The sequence below is a fragment of the Talpa europaea genome, assembly GCF_964194135.1.
Source record: "Talpa europaea genome assembly, chromosome: 14".
In the NCBI taxonomy this organism is placed as follows: Eukaryota; Metazoa; Chordata; class Mammalia; order Eulipotyphla; family Talpidae; genus Talpa; species Talpa europaea.
This window is the reverse complement of record NC_140082.1, coordinates 3,815,762-3,833,536: the sequence shown is the minus strand read 5'-3', so window position 1 is coordinate 3,833,536 and position 17,775 is coordinate 3,815,762. Positions and strand designations below refer to the sequence as shown.

The window sequence follows — 17,775 nt, the reverse complement described above, 5'->3', positions numbered from 1 at the left end:
CATTTTGTGAACAAAACGTTAACTACGTCTTAATACTTGAGCTCCACATTAATGTGGATGTGTGCCGTTGGCACACAGTCTATCCCTCACCTGTGCCCAACGCCAGACACCCTGACAGCAGCACAGGTGCCCTGCACCCTGCACCCATCCACACAGGCCTCCCACCTGCCCCGGAGCCAGAGGAGGCATCCTCATGGCAGGCCAGAGCTGCCGGGCCCTGCCCGCTGCCACAGTCAGAGCTTGGGGCATCAGAGAGGCTGTGGCTACTTCCCTGAAGTGGGAACTTCCTGCTCCTCACCCCACACCCAGAAATGCATCCAAAGGCCGAGGGCTGTGGAGAGAGTGTTGAAAGGATGACATAGTATTTCCTTTCTGTTTTGAAAAATAAACTAAAACTCCTGTGTGCATGACACTATGGAGGTGGACACACGTCTGCACACATGTGACTCAACAGAGCAGCACGAGTGACCCCGGCTCCAGTCCTGGGCCCTGAGCTGGGAGGACGTGGCCAGCAGCTCCATCAGCCGTGACAGATGGGCCCTCTGAGGTGAAACTGATGACAGGAGGCGGTGTGGGGACACTGGGCGCGTGGGGTGAAGGTGGGGACACCTTCCTCCCAGTTCTGCTGAGCCTAGACCTGCTCTAAAAAAATAAGCCTTAAAATGAAAAATGAAGCAAACTGAACACTTTAAATCTCCCCAGACAAACCCCACAAGTTACTGAGACAAAGGAACAGCTGCTGTCCAGGGGGTGGGAGCCAGCCCAGGCGGCCCTTGGGGTGTCCAGCCTCAGCCTTGGGCGGACAACATGTTTCCCCACAAACCTGGTTCCAGCCACAGCCCCATCGTTCTTCCCAAGAGGCTCGTCTAGCTCCACGCCACACCACTCCCCCTTGGCAAAGTCGGTCTCCCCGAGAAACCGGACGACGCCAGCCTTAGTGCCGCCAACCTGGAAGAGGAGAACATGGAGGTGAAGAGATGAACACAATTCCCCCGCGTAGGATCATAATTCTCTGCGGTCGCAACCCACGTCTCAGTCCCGCGGGCCCTCACCTCTCCCTGCAGCCCTTCTCTGCCTTTGCCTCAACTCTCCAGGGGTCTCTCCGGAGACAGGCGAGGCTCACCTGGCAGACGTGCATGGCCAGGGGACTCCATGCCAGGCTGCCCACCCAGACCCCCGTCCTCGCGACCCGCGGGCACTATGGCCTGCCCCCACCAGCAGGCATGAGGAGCTGGCAGCACGTGCCATCCACTCGCCCTGACCCTTGTTTTCTCCCATGACCTGCACAGGCCCCACTGTGTAGACGCCCTCCAGCATATCACGCCAGCCCCCTGAACAGGCCCTGAACGGGCTAAGTAGGTTTCATTATTTAATAAATTTAAAAATCATTTTGTTGGGTTCTAGAAGAAAGGCTAAGGGACTGTGCTCGTTTCGGTCACCCTGGGCAGGTGGCTCGCTCCCACTGGGGGGAACAGCTGGTAGGTTCCCCCTTTAGTTTGTGTCTGAAGTTCTGTTTTACTTCATTCACTTTCCACCCTTACTAGTTCCTTTTTTCCAATTTTCCTTTGGTTTATTTTCTTCCCGTCCTAGTTTCTTAAGACTAACACTAGGCTTATTTTTAGGTCTTGCTTCTTTTTTTTTTAAGATTTATTTATTTATGCATACAAGAACTGGGGTATAGGCCAGGTGCAGGGGGCGGGGGTGAGAGGATTCGCCAGAGACAGAGTGGCGAACAGACAGAGGTACAGAAATACACTGCTGAGGGGAGCAGCGGGGAGACAGGAGAGGTCTGCTGCACCATGTGGGTCAGCGCCTTGGCCGGGATGGAAATCAGGACGCAGTGGTGACAGTGCTGGGACTTAACCCCTAGGCCACAGGGGAGGCCCAGATTGGAGGATTTAAAAAAAGAAGAGGGGGGAACCACAAACAGCAGAGGAGCAACTATTTGCCTAAATGCAGGTAATACAATACCCATTTGCCCTGGGGGGAGGGGGTGGAGCTAACACCAAGCCAGGGGGTTTGAGATGGATGGGTAGTTTCCTGACTTTTTAATCCCACCAAACTTGGAACCTTTGACTCTCCTAACAGACAGCAAGCTCCCACCTCCATCCAAGTTCATCATCATAATTGTTCAAAACACCCAGACAAAAAGTCACATGAAGTCCTAAAATTGCTCCAACACTTTCCTACTTAGTCATTCTGCAATTTTTTCCCTAAACATTTCAACATGTTTTTCGAAGTTAGTTTTATTTCTCATGTGCCCAGGAGACTCCAGCATCTTCTAGGACTTGCATTTACATTAAATGAAATTCAGTGTTCAAATTATGTTTGAGGGGCAGATTTCAGGATTAGTAAAGGGCGCAGCCTTCAACTTTGAGACAGAGTAATCTCCAGTGAACTCAGACATGGCGGTAGCGTGCACCTCCTAAAACTGTGCTCGCTTTAAGTCCAAATGAGAGGTCACCACTGGGAACAAAATTAGCTTAAACTAGAAACTCAACAACAGGAAAACCTAGTCACTATTTTCATGTGCTAACAAAGCTCAGGTTTTCTGTTCCCATTCATTCATTCAACACATACCAGAGGGCCTGGGCATTCGGGGCATAGAGACAAACAGGACATTGATGAGGAGAGACCCAGACACACGGTCTCAGCAAAGGGTGACCAGCATTGTAAGGGGCTCTGCAGAGTGCTGGGGGACAGAGCAAACACTTCCTTGAGAGCTTTTTTTTTTTTTTTAAGACTTATTTATACAAGCACTGGGTACAGTCAGAAGCACGGGAGGTTGAGAGAATTCACCAGAGCCAGAGCAGGGAACAGAACAGGCAGACTAACGAAGAAATACACTGCTGAGGGGAGCAGTGGGCGTGGCAGGAGAGGTCCGCACACCATGTGGGACCCTCACCGAGGGCCGGGGATTGAACCAGCGCTGCAGAGGCTGTGGGCAACCTCACAGCCCAGTGCTCAACTGCTGCGCCACCAGGGGAGGCCCTCCTTGCGAGCTCTTACAGCGAGTCAGAACAAGGCAAATTTGCTGGGCTAATGAATGGGTGGACTGATGGGAAGGGGAGACATCCAGCCCTCTCTGAACTGTCCCTAGGTCCATTATCAAGTCCCAAACAAGCTTCTAAATCTCTCTGTGCCTTGACCTATAAAGCTGTAAAACGCCCAGTGAGTGGTAGGAGGGGCTGACCCCAGGAACCCTGTGAGGTGGCTTCTTACCTGCCATATTCTATGCTAAGCAGCTGCTTGTAAAGGTTAACTGGTATTTACCCAATACACATTTAGCCCTGACTTCAAACTTACTCACCTGTGAAACACAGGCATTTTCTATTTCCTCAACTAGCAAGCCAACCCAGCCTTGGCAACTCTCTCAGAGAGGGGATCCCCACACCCCAGTCTTCACCTGCTGGTCCTCACAGTACCTCTTGTCATACTTCACAGTTCACCCGCGCCCTCCAGGGAACAACATGGCACCTGCACTCACAGCCCCTGCGCCCTCAGCGGTGCCCAGGAGCACCTGCTCCATGTCAGGCGCTGCCCACACGCCGGGGCTGCAACAGTGAAGGGGGAGAAGGGCCCAGACTTTCTGGTCAGGGAAGAAGGGCAATGCGCAAGTAAGGACATGGCAAGATCACGTCTAATAGTGTGGAGGGTGATGCTGTGGTGCTATGAGGGTTGGGGGCGGAGGGCAGGAAATGGCCTGAGGAGGTGACCTCTGCACCAAGACTTGCGTGACAACAGGAACTGGCTGTGAGAAGACTTGGGGATGGAACATTCCAAGCAGAAGAAACAGCAAGTCCTAGGTGGGGATGAGGCTGGGGTGCTGAGGAGATGGTAGGGAGGCCAGAGTCGCTCCAGTGGAGCGAAAAAGGCAGGGTGAGGTCACAGGATGGGCAGCGTCCAGGCCACGTGGGACCCCCAGGTCCTGTGGAGAATTCAGGGTTTATTTATTTTTTTTTAATAGAGGCATGTTTTTTATTTATTTGTTTGTTTGTTTTTTGTTTATACATGCACTGGGTACAGTAAGAAGCGCGGGAGGGTGAGAGAATTCACCAGAGCCAGAGCGGGGAGCAGAGCAGGCAGAAGGACCGAAGGACACTGCTGAGGGGAGCAGCGGGCGGCAGGAGAGGTCTGTGCGCCATGTGGGACCCTCCTCTGGTGGCCGGGGAGCAGCCGGGGATCGAACCGGCGCGGCAGAGGCCGCGGGCAGCTTCGCAACCGAGCGCTCAACCGCTGCGCCACTGGGGAGGCCCTCAGGTTTTATTTTGATGCAACTTGCAGGACCATAGAACCCTGAGTTAGTCTGGCTGTGCCGACGCCACAGTACCCGGAGCCGCACCCGGCCCTCCTGTTCTTGCTGAATGAGCCAGAGGGTGTTAAACAGCCGCCACGGCCACTGTGCTTTTTCGAGCCTGAATAAATGGGCCAGTCTCTAACTGTAACTCGTGATGGCAAGCAGACCTCCTAAAAAATTAATGCAGTGAGATCAGAGGTTGTGTAGCGGTCTCTTATCAACTCTCACCTCCTTACAACAAGCAGGCTACAGATGAAAAAGTTATGCTTAACTTTAACTCCTGAAATTAATCTTCCTTCTGAAAGGCACATAAGCTCCTACAGGAGCCGGGACCTCAAGAACACCAAGAAGCGGGGGAGAGGTGTGGGGGTCAACTGGTTATCTCAAGAGTGGGCATAAATGCTGACTTTTTAAAAAAAAAAAGGTATTTATTTTGGGTCTCCCTGGTGGCGCAAGGGGTTAAGCACCGCACTACTAAGCAATCCAAAGCCTCTGCAGCACGAGTTCAATCGCCGGCTGGCCAGGGAGCAACCCACATGGCGCAGACCTTTCCTGTCTTGCCCGCTGCTCCCCTCAGCAGTGTATTTCAGTAGATCTGCCTGTTCTGTTACCTGCTTTGTCCCTGGTGAATCCTCTCACCTCCAGCATCTCTGGCCTGTACCCCAGCTCTTGTATGCATAAATCAATCTTTTTAAAAATATTTTATTTATTTATGCATACAAGAGCTGGGGTGTAGGCCAGAGGTGCAGGGGTTGGGAGGGTGAGATTCACCAGAGACAGAGTGAGGAGAACAGGAGGATCGACTGAAATACACTGCTGAGGGGAACAGCGGGGAGACAGGAGAGGTCTGCTGTGCCCTGTGGGTCAGCTTCCTCCCTGGCCAGGGATCAAACTTGTGCTGCAGTGGCTGCAGATAGCTTCATAGTGCTGCACCTTAACCCCTTGCACCATCAGGGCGGCCCTATTGCTTTTTTTAAAATATTTATTTACTTATTTATACATAGAAGAGCTGGGGGTCCAGGCCAGAGGTGGGGTCAGGGGTGTGAGAGAACTCACCAGAGACAGAGTGGGAAGCAGAACTGGTGGATCTACTGAACACTGCTGAGGGGAGCAGTAGGGAGACAGGAGAGGTCTGCTGCGCCATGTGGGTCACCTCCCTGGCCGGGGATCGCACTCGTGCTGCAGTGACTGCGGGTAGCTTCATAGTGCTGACTTACCCCTTGCACCACCAGGGAAGCCCACCTGAGCAAAATGAGTTTTGTAAAGTTCACTTTTCTAATTTGTATAAAATCATAAGCAACCGATGGGCCTCCCCGGTGGCGCAACGGTTGAGCGCTGGGTTGCGAAGCTGCCCGCGGCCTCTGCGGCGCCGGTTCGATCCCCGGCTGCTCCCCGGCCACCCGAGGAGGGTCCCACATGGCGTGCAGACCTCTCCTGCCGCCCGCTGCTCCCCTCAGCAGTGTACTTCGGTCCTTCTGCCTGCTCTGCTCCCCGCTCTGGCTCTGGTGAATTCTCTCACCCTCCCGCACTTCTGACTGTACCCAGTGCATGTATAAACAAAAACAAACAAACAAACCAGCAAACAAATAAATAAAGCATGCCTCTATAAAAAAAAAAATCATAAGCAACCGAGAATCTCAGGCCCAAGGCATTTTTATAATTATGCCTCAAGAGCCCCAAAAGCGGAGCTCGGGCTGCACGTGCTCTGGCAATAGCATTCCAACCTTAGGCTCAGGCCTGGCCATGGCCTGGGCAGGACGCTCCCCAGCCCAGGAGCCCACAGAGTCCTCGGGCTGGACAGAAGCCGCTAGGCGCCTTCAGGTTAAGATGCTGGGGTAGGTTTGTGCACTGAGTCTGCAGAGAATTCTTCAAACACTGTGAAAGCCAGTCCACAGCGCCAGCAGGCAGGGCGCAGGTATGGCTCGACACGGGCGCAGCTGCGTGAAGGCCAGCATGGAGGGGCGGGAGCCAGCGCGGACAGTTATCTGGACCGGCAGCCACGGGGGTACTGGCTGATCCCAGCTGTTCTGGTCAACAGGACCAGGAGGAGGATGGACCGTGAGGCCAAAGACATGAAACTTGACGGGCAGGTGGACAGCTTCGAGACTCCCACGTCCCAGAAGTGTATGGGGAAAGCACACGCTGCTTCTGCGCTCTCACTGCAGAAAGCAGGAGCAGAGCAGCACGACTGCAGGACTGGCTGTGAGCCAGCCAGGGAAGCAGCCAGATGCAGCCAACTCCGCCTTTCCCTCCCAGACAATCCTTCAAGGCTATGCTGAGTGAGGTTAAGGCTTCTGGAAATTGAAAGTGAAAAAGCTCAAAACTAAAATCAACATCTGCAGCAACCCTCATTGCAAACTTCACCTTGGGGTGTATCTGCTATTTCAAGGTTATGCGGGAGGTTCCACAGCAAAGGCACGAGGCAGGCTCAGGAACCCTCTCCTGCTGGTAAAGATGAAAAGATGCCAAGGTCTCTAAAAACTTTGAACAGTGTGAGCACCTGCCTCCTCGCCTCTGGACCACACAGCATGCCTGACCCTTCTGCTGAGAGCCCCTGTATCAGCAATCCAGGGATGGGCCGAGTCAGAAGAGCTTCCCAGAGCACAAGCCCACCCATAAGAACCCAAGGAATTCCCAGGGAGGTGGTGAGCAGAGACAGAATGCACATATGTCCCAACCAGACTCAAAGGTCTGGGGGTTCGTCATCAAGGGGACTGCAAAAAATAGGGGGGAAAAAAACAAATGAGGGCCTCCCTGGTGGCACAAGGGGTTGAGCACAGCACTATGAGGCTATCCGCAGTCTCTGCAGCACAGGTTCGATCCCCAGCCGGCCAGGGAGCAACCCACATGGCGCAGCAGACCTCTCCTGTCTCCCCACTGCTCCCTCAGCAGTGCATTTTGTCAATCTGCCTGTTCTGCTCCCCACTCTGTCTCTGGTGAATCCTCTCACCCCCCTGCACCTCTGGCCTATACCCCAGCTCTTGTATGCATAGGTAGATAAATCCTTAAAAAAAAAAAAAAAAAAAAAAAAAGATTAGAAAGAGTATAATTGTACACTGGGGGAACATAAATAAAGGCTTTTTAGATTACAGTTTGGCAGCATCTTTTACAATTTTAAATGTTTATATATGATCTGACTCAGAAAAATGGGAGCAAGCTAAATATGATTACATGTGGCCTGGCCATGCGATGCCAAACACCAGCTTATTATTGTAAATGAACAGCGGTATTTACCAGCATAGAAATGCCCAGAATCAGCCAAAGTAAACTGTGAGATGTGTTTTCTAAACAGACATGTTGTAGAAGAACCTCACGGAGAGGATGTTGTGCAAATGAAGACAAACACCAAAAAGGTGTCCCTGGGGGAAATGCAGCTGTGAAGGCCCAAGCACAAGCTACATGGTCCTCTGAATAAAGATGTTTTTTATCCTCAGGAAGACTGTTTCTCCTCTCACAGTGAGAGCCTCCGTGGGAGAGCCCCGGGAGCAGCTCAGGGCAACGGTGAGAGGCTGCAAAGTCTCCCTCTCATATATGGTCATGGGCCGAGAACACACAGGCCCAGCCACGAGACAGCCCCGCGGAGCTGGGGCAGTCAAGTCTCTCAAGAGCCTGATGTCATATCCTGGGAATGTCAAACAGCCCCCAGAAGGCAGCAAGATCACGTCAAAAGCGCTCAGTGTGATTTGTCACCCCAGGGCCCTGGTCTGGGCGTCAGGAGCCTGACCTCAGCCCAAACAGCAGTGGCACAGCACACGCCACAGCAGCTCCCACAGTGGGATCCAGGCGATGCTCGAGGACAAGTGGGCTGATCCCCACACCAAGGCGGGAGGCCGGTGAGGGGCTGCGTGCGCAGCAGCGGCGTGGCCCACCACGCTTCTCATCCACACTGCCGAGGGCCAGCAGCGGGGGACACTCAGGACTGGGCGTTAGCAGGGTCACCTTCCGAGCCATCACCCCTAACAGGAGAGCCGTCTGCTCAAGTTCAGGCAGGAGCTGTGAGAAGGCAGGAGAGCCCTGCGCCCTGCACCTGCCGACAAGCCAGGAGCCACCCGGGCACTCTGGGGAGCTCGGCAAGTTCTAGATCAATCCTTAGTAACAATCATTGAGCAGATACAGTTCCATTAGGATTTTGATAATTAACGAAATTCTTTTTGAAGTAGCAGAATTGCTAATCAGATGTTTCGATTTCCCGTCCCCGCAGGGGCTGTGCCATCACTGAAACCCGAGCTCTGCCCCATCTCCATCCGGGTTACCGGCCAAGGTCACTTCCAGTCCAGAGGAAGCTCCTAGACTGTCCTTTATAACCCAAGCGACATCCCCCCGAGCCCACCCCGGGCAGCACCACCCAGCGCGCCCTCTCCCTCAGCATCCAACTTCCGGCCACGCCAACGCCGTCCCTCCTCTGGGAGTCTGCCCCTCCCCCTGCCAGAGCCAGAACTAGAACCAGAGCCAGGGCCAGGGCCAGGGCACTCCCTCTCACCACCACCACTTTCTTCTGCCTGGACACTCCTGCTCACCTTCGGATCCACCGTAACCCTCACATCTCACCAATGACAAAAACAGCTGCCATTTCTTGTTTACTATGTCCCGGGCACTGGAATTATATGTACGCCGATTTATTTTTCCCTTGTCTCTTTCATTATTTGCTTGAAGCAGCACTGGCTGCCATCACTGCACGTGATTCAGAAGCACAGGGTCACGCCCTGAGCTCACGCCACCTGTGGCACCACACACCATGAGACCCGGCACCGTGTCGTGCAATCCTCACAGCAGTGCTATGGGGCCTGACCTCACGCTACAGTTGAGGCAGCCAAGAAGTCAAATGACCTGCTGAGGTCACAAAGGCAGAGAGAGGCCTGGGCCTGGGTTTTCAGCACCATGCCACATGCCTCACGGTTAAAACCAGAGCCCAGATCACTGTGTCAGACCAGCCGTCCCTGGACACACAGCGCAGACCTGACGGGCGATGTTGCTGCCATCAGTAAGACAGAAGCAACAGCATCTTCCCAAATGTGATCATTTATAAGGCACGGAAATTCTGAAACACATCAGGCGGCACATCCCGAGAAGGGCAGGGCATGGGCCAGGGCTTCAGAGACCCACACGCTCGCCTTAACAAAAACTTAAAAACCAGAACAAGGGCGTCCCTGGTGGCACAGGGGTTAAAGACAGTGCTGTCAAGGTATCACCAGCCACTGCAGCACGAGTTCAATCGCCAGCCAGCCAGAGAGCAACCCACATGGAGCAGCAGACCTCTCCTGTCTCCCCGCTGCTCCCCTCAGCAGTGTGTTTCAGTAGATCCACCTGTTCTACTCCTCACTCTGTCTCTGGTGAGTCTTCTCACCCCCACACATCTGGCCTATACCCCAGTTCTTACATGCATAAATAAATAAAGCTTGGGCCTCCTTGGTGGCGTAGGTGGTTAAGTGCTGCACCTCCCCCTGCAGTGACCTTTAGGGCTAACCGTCCCTAGGTCCGGCTGGGCAACCAGCGCGCAGGGGGAGAACAGCAAAACCCTACATACCTGCTGCACCTCCCCCTTCAGTGACCTTTAGGAATGGCTTTCACCATGGTCCCTAGGTCCCGCAGGGGGAGAACAGCATAACACCCTGAAGCAGAGGAAGTACAGCAGAAGTTCCCTGAAAAGACAGAAGCTTATCAAAAGATAACGACCACCAGGAACCACTACAAGAATGCTAAAAATCTTATCCTGTCTTTTTAGAACTACAAACTTTAATCCCTTATTGTCTTTCTAAACTTCCTTCTTTCTTCTATAAAAGTCATTGCTTGTTATGTAGATCACCTCCCTGATGGTGATAGACTGAGCCAATGAGCAAGCTGATTTCATTGATATTCTTTGTCCCTGTGCTTTTGGAAAACATATACATATTGGTCACAAACTCAAAGAAAATTACCCTCAGATTTTGACTCTTGAAGTGGGTCTGTTTGTCATTTCTTTCACCGACGCCCTGACCACCCTGCACGCTTCTCTCAACCCTGAGGTGGCCTCATTGTCTACTGCTGTGCTGGTCCACAGCAGTTAAGCACAGCACTGTGACGCTGTCTGCAGCCTCTGCAGTGCCAGTTCGATCCCTGCCGACCACAGAGCAGCCCACAGGGCGCAGCAGACCTCTCCTGTCTCCCCGCTGCTCCCCTCAGCAGTGTATTTCAGTCAGTCTGCCTGTTCTGTTCCCCACTCTGTCTCTGGTGAATCCTCTCACCCTCCCGCACATCTGGCCTGTACCCCGGTTCTTGTATGCATAAATAAATAAATCTTAATAAATAAATAAATAAATCTTTTTAAAAAAAACCCATAGAACAAGATACTACCTTTTTTTTTTTTTTAAAGATACTTCTTTAAACACAGCTAAAGGCTGCTTTGGCAAGGAAAATTACCCTCATATTTATAAGTTGAAAGTTCAATATTCTTTGGGCTTGACTGTAGCTGAACTAGCGTGGGCCATGCAAGCCCACGTTGGCAGGCATGGCGGGTCTGCAGTCGGCCCTGTGCTCACACAGACTAAACTAGGAAAGTGGGTTCTCGCCCCACAGAGGACTGGGTTCCTCCTGTACAGGCCCTAAACTGTGTGCCAGGCTCAGCCCCCGGCCGCTGACGATCTCAGCCCTGCCTGCCAGCCGCGAGGCTTCTGGACTCACCAACACCCTGTCTCCGATTTTGAGCTCTCGCTCTCCCTTCTTGATTGAGCCGGCCTCGGAGAGGTTGGAGATGGACTCGCTGGCGGTTTTTGTCAGGTTGCTCATCTGCGTGGGAGCTGGAGGCTCCTTCGGGGCTGGCTGGACGGGTTTGTGGGGCGTGCTCGCGGGAGTGGCCGGGGAGGCGCTGGGAGCGGGCAGAGGCGAAGTCCCTCTGGCCGCGAGGGGCATCTGCAGGCCGTTGGCTTCATCTTCGGCTTGCACCTTCCTGGTTAGCTTGGAGGGCCGGGTGAATATGCCCTTTAAAGGTTCGCATTGGAAGTACCGAACTCCGGCCACCGAGCCATCATTCTTGCCAATGGGCTCGTCTAAGACAATCCCAGCCCACTGGCCTGGTGCAAACTGGGTTTCTCCAAGAAACTGGATAAATCCAGGTTTATTGCCGTTCACCCAAACTCGCTCCCCAACTCGGAAGTCATCCACAAATTCCTCTTGTGTCTCAGAGGCTGGAGTGCCCGACGCTTTCTCACTGGACACGGTTTTCTCTGCTGGAGCTGCAACTGAACACAGAGCAGGGGGTCGGAAAAGATGGGTCTCCTACCCAAGCAGACACCGCCTTCCCCAGAGGAGCAGGAACTCGAGGAAATGAAAAGCGGCCTTCTAGAGATGCTCTGTTTCTCTCTCTTTTGTGAACAAAGTGGTAAAAAAAAGCACTTCATCCATTGCCACACCAAGTCAAACTGCTCGCTGATGCCCTGACTCGAGGACTTCATGTTCGAAGGGGTGCACGTGAAAACGGCCGATGAGAAAGACAAATCTAAATCAGGAATGAGAGAAACAGGGAAGGCTCCGAGGCCAGGCTGGTATCTGAAGGGGTCTTAAGAGGAAGGAGGGGCGGGAAGGAGATTAAGGGGTGCCTTTTCTGCCCGCCTGCCCCAAGGTCACAAAGCCCTTTCTTCACAGCGTCTCTCAGTAAAGCTTTCCTCCCCTCTACGATGTCTCGGGGTGTCTCTGATCGGCACCGGCTGTGTCCTGACATGTAACGTGTAAGTCACGGGGGGCGGTCACTCCATCAACAAGTATTTACTGTGCTCCTGCCCTGGGCCAGGCTGGTGCTCTGGGCACGGGTAAAAAGGAGCAGCAAACACCAAAACCCTCAAAGCTCCCTGCTGTCGGGTAGGCCAGGGAGTGACTTCAGGAAGAACCTGAGAAAGCCCGTGCTGACTCGCTCCTGTCAGGAAACGCCTGGCCACCTGGAGGGGGGGCTAACAGAGCCAGCTGTGCGCAAACAGCACAGAGGGAGCCGAAAGCAAGCACCAGACACCCTCCCCCCAGCTCACTCACAGAAGATGCAGGGGGTGTAAACTGAAATGGGGGCGGCGGGGAAGGCACAGGGAGCGTGGGTTCATCTGTACAGTGGGGTGCTTGCCCTCCCGCGCCAGGCTTGAGCCGCAGGGCTGCCTGCTCTAGGTCAATCATCCCTTTAAGCCCGACTAGTCTGTTTTCTCCATACCCCTAAGGCCCGAGGAGAAAGGTCCTGGAGAATTCAGGAAGACACGTGGGGGGAAAGACAAGTACCTAAACCTGGCAAGGATCGAACCCTGATGTTACTGAACATGACAATTTTAGCATCTTAGACCAAATCAACTCAGTCAGACAAACCAAACTCTTCACGGATGACTTCAAGATCTAAAACTCCACATCTTTTGATGAAAACCTTTTCAAATAGTTTCAAGAATATGATATTTGTAAGATTTTTTAAAATTTCAAATGCAAAGTCTTCGTAAAGGACACGAATTTATTGCTATAAGGAAAAGCAGGTACCAGTGGTGGGGGCCTTCAAGGCCGAGCCCCCGGGCTTGAGGATCTTGGAGGGGGCCTTGAGCCCGCTGGGCTTGAGCATGCTCATCGTCTGGGGCCGCGGGTGTGTCCTTCGCCGGCCGCCACTATCTGTCCCCCACCATTGACACAGCTGTGGGTGTTTCTATCGTGAAGTCAGTCTCTGGGTGAAATCTGCAAAGAGAAATATATGAAGAGATTCAGAATCCACAGGAAGAAGGATGCAGAAACTACAGTCACTAAGGCAAAGTGCAAACTCTTCCTTCCACATGACGACAAACCAGCCCCACGGCGAACCCCGGAGCCTCGAGGGCTCTGGGTTTTCATCATATGAAGATGTCGTTGACATGCAGCTAAAAGCGATCCACTGCGCTAAAGACAGGAGGAAGGCTGGCAGGACGCGCCCTTTCTGGACACTCACAATTCCAGACCAGATAGTCCCTCCAAGCCGCGCTCCGCAGGAAAGGAGTCAGAGAAATGTGCGCGGGAATTAAGGGAGAGACGGGAGCTCTCAGTTTTCAGTTCATTCACATCTACACGGCCTGAGTTCTCTGCCCACCAGCCTATATTGTGTACTTGTTAGCCACATGATTATGCAATGCTCAATATAAAACCAAGTGTATTATATGTTACACCAGAGAAGGAGTCAAACTCTTTAAGAAAAAGCCGTATCTGGGAAGTGATGCAGGAAAACCACCTTTATTCTGTCTACACAGATACAGTAAGCTGATTGGCTCGAGACCAGGTATGAATCTACAAGTTATGGGCTTAAACAGAAAAAGCACCTTGTCCTATTGCCTTTCAGAGAGGCGGGATACTTTGGGATTTTAGGCCATGGGAAAATATTTCTAGATAGAATACCTAAAACAGGACCATTTAGTCAAAGAGAAAAAAACACTGATGGACTCTCAGATGACTGCGCTTCGCCTTCTTGGCTGCGGGGAGAGCCGGGACCAGGGAGCGCAGCCCTCTCCCCGCCCGCCGAGCACGCGCACGCAGCCTGAGCAAGTCTGATGAAGGAGGAAAAGGCATTCGGTCTCAGGAAAACAATGACGGGCAGGACCATCAATGCTGGTGTTTTAAACCTTCCACTTAAAGTTTCTTCTTCATGCATTATTAATAAATGACACGGCAGGCTTGCTCTAAAAAATCAATTCACTGTGAAACAAAAGAGCAAAGTCTTGGTCACAGGACCCACAAAACACAATCACCAAGAAGCAACATCTCTGCAGGAGGCTTCAAGGTCAGTGAATGTCATGGTGAAAGTGATCGATGCCAAACACGCAGAACAGAGGAGGAAGACGTTACCTCACCAACAAGCCGAGCACGCTTGAATGTTTGATGCCTGTGTTCACCGCATCAAGGGTTTTGGACCTGCAATAAGACAAACTACTCTTCTCTCCTGGCCCAGAGGTAAGGACTATAACACACAGGAGATTATAATTTAGAAATAATTTCCATGCATATCCCCTTATCCCACCTGAGCCTCTCACTACACGGATTAGCTGCCATCACCATCCTTTAGTGGCTGAGGGCACCTGGCAATGGGCACAGCATGTCCTGGTCTGTTAGTGACCTGCCGGCCTTCTGTGGAGCCGCAGAGGTGTAAACACAGGTGTGGTTCCAAAGTCCACCTAGTCAGAGGATGCCAGTTCAATTACAGCGGAGGGGAGAAGGGAAGCCACGGAGGTTTCCAAGGACTGTTTTAAAGGAGTGATTAAAATAAACGCAGTCTGGGCCTCCCTGCTGGCGCAAGAGCTGTTAAGCACAGCCCTGTGAGGCCCTGTGAGGCTCTGCAGCATGAGTTGGATCCCCGGCCGGCCAGGGAGCTACCCACTTGGCGCAGCAGACCTCTCCTATCTCGCCCGCTGCTCCCCTCAGCAGTGGATTTCGTCCATCTGCCTGTTCTGTTCCCCACTCTGCCTCTGGTCAGAGTCCTCTCACCCCCTCCGCCCCGCACCTCTGGCCTGTACCCCAGCTCTTGTCTGCATAAATAAATCTTAAAAGAAAAAAAAATAACCAGCAGTCTGAGTTGGGTCAAGAGGGAAGTGAGGACAAGGTGGGTGATAGTGGGAAGGGGTCCAGGTCAAAGGGTGAGAGGGCACAAGGGGTGAGGGTGTCCCGGTGAGGACATGGGTGCTCAGATGTGCAAACGTCCCCGGAGCTTGTTAAACTGCAGGTTCTGGCTCAGTGGGCCGGGACGGAGCCCCAGCGTCCGCTTTCTGGCCCCCCGGGAGATCAGTACTGCTGTTTTGAGAAGAGGAGGTGGTTAGCGTGAGATGCTTAAAGGCTCTGGCCATGGGCGGGACCAAGGGGTGTGTGTGACAAAGGGACTGTTGCTGGCAGGAGCTGGGAGCTGGAGGGACGGGGTGGGGGAGAGGCTGACAGCAGCGAGGAAGCAGATAAAGGAATGAAGACACTGAGGTCAGTGGGCTTGCGCTGTGGGTGGGGCTGCAGGTGGGGGGCTCTAATGGAGCTGGGGGTGGGTCTGAGGCCGGAGAAGCAGAAGTTTAAAGCACTGACAACGTGCCCCACTACCAGGCTCCTGGCCCGGGGGAGGGCCCAGGGCAGCCAAGTGCCAGACAAGCCAAGGAGGGGAAGAGAGTGTTCAGAGCGGGGACTGGGGACAGAGAGAGGCGTGGCCACCACACACTTGGACTAGGAAGAGAGTGAGAGTGAGAGTGAAGAGTGAGAGTCCAGGGAGTAAAGGAGTAAAGCACTGGGCTCGACACATAGCAGATTACGGGAGCGTGGATTTTTCTGTGTCCGAGCTTTGACTTTTCTGTGCCCTTCACCCAGGGTAGGGACAGGACAGTTTAAGATAAGCAGTTCGCAGGGCAAAAGTCCTGGTGTGAGGATCTACCCATGCTGAAGCAGCATGTGCTGAAAACAGCAATAGATACTAGACTTCGATGAGCAAAACCCCGAGGCCTCCCCTGACCTCCCAGATGTCCCAGGGACAGCTGCTTCTTGCTCGTTGCCTTCTTATCTTCGCTCGCTTGACTCTAAACACGAGCTGCCCTAGTAATGGGGCTACATCTAGATTCACCCTCCTTGGGGAGTTTCTTGGTGTAGCCCCTCTAGGCCTCTCACTGCTCCAATGCACTGGGGCTCTGAGTAAGCTTTCTCACCCTGTGCCACGCAGGGGAACCTGGCAGTACAGGGCGAACAGTCAAGTTCAAAATTACCTGTCCTATGTAATAATTAAGAGGGATATTTTAAAATAAAGACAACCTAGACACAATGACCTAACATCTAACAACTGGAAAACGCCTATTTTGTCATCAGTTATAAAAACACTGAAACTCGGGCCTCCCCGGTGGCGCAGCGGTTGAGCGCTGGGTTGTGATGCTGCCCGCAGCCTCTGTAGCGCCAGTTCAATCCCCGGCTGCTCCCCGGCCACCAGAGGAGGGTCCCGCATGGCGCCCAGACATCTCCTGCCGCCCGCTGCTCCCCTCAGCAGTGTACTTCAGTCCTTCTGCCTGCTCTGCTCCCCGCTCTGGCTCTGGTGAATTCTCTCACCCTCCCGCACTTCTGACTGTACCCAGTGCTTGTATAAATAAATAAACAAAACAAAACAAACAAATAAATAAAATTAAATTAAAAAAAAAAAAAAACACTGAAACTCAACAAACGCAATGTTGGATTTCTTAGGCTGGGGTGTGCACGGGCGCCCTCCCGCGGCATCTTGTGAAACTGCAGACTCATACGCACACGTACTTCCTGTGTATAATTTAAGTTTTTTAAACACAAAAACACACCAAAATGAAAAAAGGTCACCAAATCTTGCCAAACTAAGAAGTATAGCCTGGGGGTTCCAGAAAAAAGGAGTTGGCAAGAAAGTGTTGGTGTCAGTGATGAGCGGGCAGCTGCTCCCCGGCCGGGGCGCGGGGCCTGCAGGGCACTGAGTCTGCAGGGCACTGGCATCAGGATGCGGGAGCTGCTGCTGCCCGCCACCGCGGGTTCCCAACCACCACCCAAGGGCATGGTCTCCTGACGTTTCTCTCACTGTAAGCACACAAAGTTGCAGTGTGTAAGCTCAGGCTGACCTATGAGTTGCTGAGCTCCCAGAGCAGAGGGTCTGCCCTCGGAGGCAGAGGGATGCACACGCGTCCTCACCCTCCACACACTAAGGGCGCCCCAGAAACCGTTGCAGGATGTCCAAAAGCTCTCTGAAGTGATATCAAGACAGTCTCTGCCTTGCTCCGCTCTGCTGGAGCTGGCACTGGCACTGGCGGTGCAAAAGCCACCAACGGCAGGTGCCCTCGGAAAGCAGTGGAGCCATCCCGCCCCTCCTCCTCCGTGTTCCCTGTAGCTGGGGGCGCAAGCCCCTTTCAGACAAGAACGCGATGAGGTAAAACCCTGATTTTGTTAAACTTTAACCCCGGAATCCACGCCTCTTAGTACTCTTGTAACCCCACAGGGAGCCCCTGTCGTCCCCACTGCACACCTGCATCAATGACCGTCCCCGGCTGTGCAGACACAGGTAATGGGCAGGCATCTTCTTGAAAACCAGGACAAGGAGGCAGGTGCTTCAACGAAATTTACTATTTGTTGACAATGATAAAATTTAAGCTCTCAGGAGAAAGGATTTTGGAAAACAAAATCCTCTGGTGGCTTCCCGATCCTAGAACCTTTCTGTTGTGATGGGTGGTGTTAAGAAAGGGTTTTTTTTTTTTTTTTTTAATATACTGTACAATGAAATGTGCCATTATTTAAAAGCTTTCGTCATTGGCTACATCAATACTTTCCAACCAACAATGCATGTTACAAAATCACTCAAGGATAAGGGAACAAGTCAGACTAATGAATTTTTATGTAACTACAGATTAGATGCAATAGTTGCATTCTAGTAACCTAGTCTTCCGTTAATACCAGACATCAGTAAGATGTGCAAAAAAAAAAAAAAAAAATGCCACCTTCTCATTAAATATTTTATTTTAGAAAATAGTTAAAATTTTATGTAACATGTAATAGTGTTTTAT

At 52.5% G+C, this 17,775-nt stretch overlaps 1 protein-coding gene across 10 annotated transcripts in view; it reads right to left on the bottom strand.

Annotated features, from left to right (window-relative positions):
• CLIP1 (CAP-Gly domain containing linker protein 1) overlaps positions 1 to 12,860 on the bottom strand; it is a gene marked incomplete at both ends in the record, with an annotated part of 65,270 nt that extends 52,410 nt beyond the window's left edge. For all 10 annotated transcript variants that reach the window (XM_084253677.1, XM_084253678.1, XM_084253680.1 and 7 more), the window contains 3 exons: positions 824 to 948; positions 10,955 to 11,511; positions 12,776 to 12,860. In XM_084253677.1, coding sequence (XP_084109803.1) covers positions 824 to 948; positions 10,955 to 11,511; positions 12,776 to 12,860 — 767 coding nt within the window. The remainder of the gene's footprint in view (positions 1 to 823; positions 949 to 10,954; positions 11,512 to 12,775) is intronic.
• Positions 12,861 to 17,775: the final 4,915 nt, after the last annotated feature.